Source organism: Chelonia mydas, chromosome 3 (genome assembly GCF_015237465.2).
Source record: "Chelonia mydas isolate rCheMyd1 chromosome 3, rCheMyd1.pri.v2, whole genome shotgun sequence".
In the NCBI taxonomy this organism is placed as follows: Eukaryota; Metazoa; Chordata; order Testudines; family Cheloniidae; genus Chelonia; species Chelonia mydas.
In genome coordinates this window covers 138,496,045-138,502,044 of record NC_057851.1, presented here as the reverse complement: position 1 = coordinate 138,502,044, position 6,000 = coordinate 138,496,045, and the positions used below count along the sequence as shown (strand labels likewise).

The 6,000-nt window shown below is 39.5% G+C and overlaps 1 protein-coding gene across 6 annotated transcripts in view; it reads right to left on the bottom strand.

Moving 5' to 3' along the window:
* Positions 1–1,604: 1,604 nt before the first annotated feature.
* The window catches only part of PRKD3 (protein kinase D3), a 77,993-nt gene continuing 73,597 nt past the window's right edge, over positions 1,605–6,000 (bottom strand). For 5 of the 6 annotated variants that reach the window (XM_037895399.2, XM_037895400.2, XM_037895401.2 and 2 more), the window contains one exon: positions 1,605–5,556. In XM_037895399.2, coding sequence (XP_037751327.1) covers positions 5,383–5,556 — 174 coding nt within the window. In that variant the 3' untranslated portion in view covers positions 1,605–5,382. The remainder of the gene's footprint in view (positions 5,557–6,000) is intronic. The other variant, XM_043543391.1, reaches the window with a different exon arrangement.

Sequence of the window (6,000 nt, the reverse complement as noted above, 5' to 3'; positions counted from 1 at the left end):
CATGTGTCTGTATGCAACCAGGATTTATTTAACTGGGTTATGCACTGCCTTTGTGCTGATGTACAAGCAGAGGAAGGGTACCATTGTTCTGGCCTGCTGCTTCCCCAGACAGCTTCTTTGTGCCTCCATCTTAGGTATATACCTATGGTTTTCTTGGAACCTGGGGCAGCACTGATGGCCCGAAGATTTCTCTCCAGCTTAACTGCCACCCTCCATTACACCACAAACAGGCTGCCCTGACAAATCTATATGATGCTTATCTGTTGTGGGTAACTGGGCTACTGTAATTGACTAGAATGACTTGTGTATGAGCTAATATCAAACTGAACAAATTTCAGCAGTTCCTATACAAGAAAGGTATACACAGTAAATGAGAGCAAACTCTTTGTTCCAGTGGCTTTTCACTTTTAACACTGTGCTTGTGAATGACATACCTGTGAAATCAGGTTTTACTGTACTTATTTGTTGATGTACAGCCATGATCACCAACTGCAGGGGTGCCCAACAGCCCACTAGAGCATTTCATTAAGGCCTGGGGCCTGCTTCAACACAACACTAACAGCTAATGCTAATGTAAACTAAAATGATGTAAACATAATACTAATGATTTCTTGTTTTTAAAGAGGTTGTTTCTATGTACAGTATTGTCTAAATACACATGAAACAAGCAGAACTTAAATATAAATCACAGGTGACTTTAAAGCTTATTAAAATATGTAGAAGCTGTTTGGGCGCGCCCCCCCCTCCAGTTGTGTGTAGGTTTACATGACCTCCTGGACAAAAAAGTCAATTACTACAGTCTCAGGAGTCTCACTTCTCCTTTCCTGGGAGAAACCTGACACACTTCTGTGGTTGGAGTTTTCTCAGAACAGATGGTCCACAGTGGAATGAAAATGTTGCCTTCTAAGGCACACATGTGTATGCAGGTGGTGTCAACTTTAAGAAAGGGTTAGGTGAATAAAGCACTTTACCATAAATGGTTTCCATTATACAGCCAATGAATAGTATTCTTTTGGCCATATTTTTCTACTGCTTGCTACATGCTCGGTGTACTTTTAACAGTAAAGTTACATTCATGCTACAATAGAATATACCTTGATGTTTATTCTGTAGAAACATTTTACTTTTCCCACTATTCTAGGGCTTACACTGTTATGCCTATTCTGTAAGAATTTAAACACAAACAAAGGAATGACTAAATGAACAAGAGGTAGCTGAAAGTAAAATTGCACAACTTCAGCTATTGAGGTACTGTCAAGAAGATATCATACTTGACCTACATTAACATTGTTTGATGTAATAAGACATTTGGGGAATGTCCTGTGGATTCTAAATATGTATATTTGTTTAAAAGCCAGCACTCCTTGTCAGTGATTCTCTTAATCCATTTTTAAGGAGTCAAATATTTTGAAAGATCGGAGGGGGATAAAAAAGTAGTACAAAACATAAAAAGCAGCACAGGTGAGTAAAATGCTATTCCGACAGCTGTTCCTCACATCAGTGATCCCAGTACACAAACATGTATGTGTACACACAAGTTGTTTTCAAGGACATTTTAACACAGGGAAAGGAAGGGAATCCACGTAAATGGACGACAACAACTCTGATAGGGAAATAAATTTTATTTTCAAGCTTAGAGGATATTTACAAACAATGGGATGTATAAAAATATAAAAAAAGTACTTGACAGTGTCCTTTTGAGGCTACAAATTTTACTTGAGCTTTTTCTAGCATCAACATAGCACTATTTCTTGCATGAATGCAACTTCTTAATTCAAAACAGGTTAATGATTATGTAGCATTGGGTACAAATTCATCTGGAGCAACTGATTATTATAACTCCAGATTCTTAGTCAGTGACTTAAAGCTTAAAATTTAATAAAAAAGGTTTTAGGCTTTCATTAAAAAAGTTAGAGTGCAAGCTGTGCAATTCATTTCATGGCTTGTAACATGTGTGTGATAACTATCAAAGTAATACAAATGTTCCAGTTATTTTTCACCTTAAGCATCAAGCCACAACAGGGTGTGCATTGCTACAGTACTGGCCCATGCCATAGGCATTCTGAGGCTTGAAGTATTTTACTTATCTTAATAGTGTACCAGTGATCCAGGAATGCACACACTTAATTTATCGCTATTGGAATATGGCTACTTAATTCTAAAATTCATTAGTTTTAAAATCATGGGTGAGGATTTTAAACATATCCTACTGCTATGGAATTCACTATAGAAGAATTAGAGAAAAGGGCAACAAATTTGGAGCACACTTTTACTACTAATTTGAATGTTTGTTTCCAATGCATGGGAGGAGGGAGGGGGTGAAGAAATCCTCAACTACCTGCTTCCAACCCCAGGAGTCCAAATGGCTCCAAAAGCAAGTTTCAATTCCCATTTTGTTTTTAAACCTAAATTGGGAATACTGAATAGGTCTCATTTTGTGTTTTAAAATAGAAAGACTTCACAGGGGGTGGAGGGAGGGTAGTTAGGCCTCTTCCTCCTCCATGGATACCATCCTCTCCTCCAACCCTGCTAAGATCATAAGAACAGCCATACTGGGTCAGACCAAAGGTCCATCTAGCCCGGTATCCTGTCTTCCAACAGTGGCCAGTGCCAGGTGCCCCAGAGGAAATGAACAGAACAGGTAAGCATCAAGCGATCCATCCCCTGTGGCTCATTCCCAGTTTCTGGCAAACAGAGGCTAGGGACACCATCCCTGTCCATTCTGGCTACAAGAACCGCCAAAAGCTATTGTGCTTTTCAAGCAACTGACCTGCTTTAAAGATGTTTCTTTAAATGTAACTGGAAGCCCTGAAATGCCTCAACTCAGCAATGTAAAATCCAAGTTTGAAAGCCCAACCATGTCTGAAGCACTACAGCCGTAAGAGGCATGGTGCCCAAATTTCAGAGATGCTAAAGAAATGGTGGCAGCTAGAAGAGAGTGTCACTTCCCTCTTAAAACCTGGCTGTGACAAACTTTACAGGAAATTAGGCCAACACTAATCCAATGATTTCACAGGTGATCAGGCTACTTCAAAAATTAAAACTACCATTACATTAGCCTACAAGGTGTTTCAATACTCTCTGTGGAGGGACCAATCCTGAAATCTCCCCTCAATGAAGCTGCAAGGTTAAGAGGGCAGATTCTGCCTCCTACTACAATTCCTTTATACTCTTCCAGCACCACAAAAGGAGAGAACAATCCCCTGGAGAATTCCCCAAATGCAGGAGTGGTATGGGCAGCTCTATGCCAACGCCCTGAACAAATCTCAGAATAGAGGCATGGCCTTGCAAGGCAAGAGTGTGTCAGGGTGGAATGGCCAGAAGGCTTTGACACTGGTGGCTGGAGGGATTCTGCCAAACATTAGAGCAATCCCAGGAGTAGGGCAGTATCCCAGATGTGCAAAGGCAGCACCTTGTATTTCCCACTGGTGAAGGTATAGTACAGAATCTGGCTGTAAGGTTTTAGTTGCTAACAGCCTAGATACCTATAAAATGCAGCGGCTAGGCTAAAGGAAGCCAAGCAGGAAGAGAGTCAATTATGGGCCCTGTTCTTCCTTCAGATACACTTAGGCATTTTCCACCAACTTCATTGCCAGTTCACTTATGTATCTAAGAGCAGCTGAAACTCTGAAGCAACCACGTATTTTCATGATGATTTTCCATCAGTCCAGGCACAAGTCTACTCACCCACCATGATTTTGATAATTACAATTAAAAATATTTTAGTCAGCCTACAAAAAAAATTACCTCACCTAGAAGAGTAAGGAGACCCCAAAGGCTTCAATTACCTTTGCAGCTGAAACCTACAGAATTTACATTTTAAAAAACCATAATAAGGACATTACCCAAAGCCAAGTTCTTATTAGCTAGTTGGACCTATCTGGGATATGCATAGTCTTGCATCAACTCCCAATAATACATGGCTGAAATTTCCTCAGAAACTCACAACTAAGTAAATGGAGGCCTCCATTTAATATAGTGTGCATAAAGCTTTCTTCTTGAAACATGGCAGACTTTAACTGCCGAACTATCTTCCTGCACCGTCATTTCAGAAGGAAACTTCTGCTTCCCTCTCCATTTGGCCACAGTTCTCAAGATGTGGCTGGGTATGTTTAAATGGAAGTTTCTGTTAAGAAGCTGAATAAGAATTGGTTTAGGGCTCCTAATTCAGTTTCATAATCTGTAAAGTTTAGGAAGTGGGGAAAGGGTGGAATTGCAGGTTAAAGACTGGAAGGCAAAAAGTGGTAGGCTGAAATAGGAGGCAATGCTTCTTCCTCCTGTTAGTTCATGAATCCAGCTGCCCTTTTGGCAACAGTTTGTGGCGCTACAGCCCCTTTAACTCATGCTCAATTCTGATTTTTTTTCAACAGGATTCCTAATTTAGTTTGTTCAACAGAAAATGGGGATCGAGAGTTGCTATCAGTCCACAAACTACTGCAGACAGGCTGAGCCCGGGGAACCTAAAATGAACATAAAATACGTTTTTAAAAGTTATTCAACAGTGGAAGGATATGCTACATAAAAGTGTGTATGCTATCTGTGCACTACTTCGGTGGTTTTAAGACAAAACGCCTTTGGTACACACCCAAGACACATGCCAATCTTGCATATTAATACACACCCTGTTGTGGTTTATTGCTCTATTGTAACAGACAATGTTGAGGGCTACCATAGCTTTTTGATTGTCAGTTAGCATTCAACAGAAATATGAAATCTGGTGTTACTATCTTATCTTCAGAGAAAGATCCTTCAATTCTACCAGGGCAAAGAAAGTCAAGCGTTCAACTGCTTAAACAGTGGCAAATGAGCATGTTCCTTTACCTTGATTGTTTTAGCATACCTGTCAAACAACATTCAATCTTTTAAATTAGTCCTAATCCAGCATTTTCTGTTGTGATTTGGTCAAGGTATACGGTTTTGATTTCTTTTTACAGCCTCTTTCCACAATGTACAAACTAGGAAAGTGGAGATGTATCTAAATACCAGAAAACAGTATTCTATGGCTTAGTAAATAAGGGACAAGGAAACCATAAAAAAATTGTTTCGTTATTGCATAGGCTACAAAAAACACAGAAAACTCACACCATGCATTCAGTTTGTATGCATTACACCTCAGTAACATCATCTGTAACCATACAGCTAGTGAAATGTTACCGAAGTTGCTTATCCCATTGCCAGATCACATTTCATAGTTCAAGAAATTAGAGATGAAGAAAAACTTGTTAGGTCATTTTGCCCAGCCACCTGCCAGTGCAGGATTCTTCATGGTTTTGTAGACTGAATCATCTGAACAACACTCAAAGAGCAATATCTGTCCAGAAAAGTATCAACATCAGTTTCTATCTGAAGCACCTTTCCGTAATGAAGTTAGCACGGCGAATATTAAGGGTCTTCTTCCATATCATCTGGATTGGGGGCCATAATGAAATGTTTGGGGTACACAAGGTTGTGTTCATAAGCATGTTCTTCCCAGCGAGCATCATCACTCTCATGGGTAATGTAACGCTCTCCAATGCGAGTTTCAAACTCTCTAAGATCAAGCCAAGTCTGATAATCCTTTAAAAAAATTAAGGCGAATGGTTTAGGAAACCCATAGCAGCACAACAGTCATAGAAATCAAGTTAGCAATTCAATACTTACACTTTAATATGACTAGGTGACTACAGTCAACAAGATATAGTGCAAAACCAAACAGGATTAGGTTCACCTGAAGGGGCTTGAGTTGAAATAAGTTAAATCCCTCTGATTTCAGTGAAAGTACTACATACAATTTATGAAAATGTAATGATTCCAAGACAGACATTTTTCAGATATATGTAAAAATGCTGTCCTTTCAGTTTAAATAGTAATTCCATCAAATAATTGAGTGGGTTTTCCCTCAGAGTTCTCGTCTGTCTGTGTGCAAAATTGTGAGATTATGTAGTTGTCAGAGATCAGAAAGTAAAAGGGACCCAAGTGAAAACTGAACCAACACTTTCCTTCTACAAGCACCCCTCACCT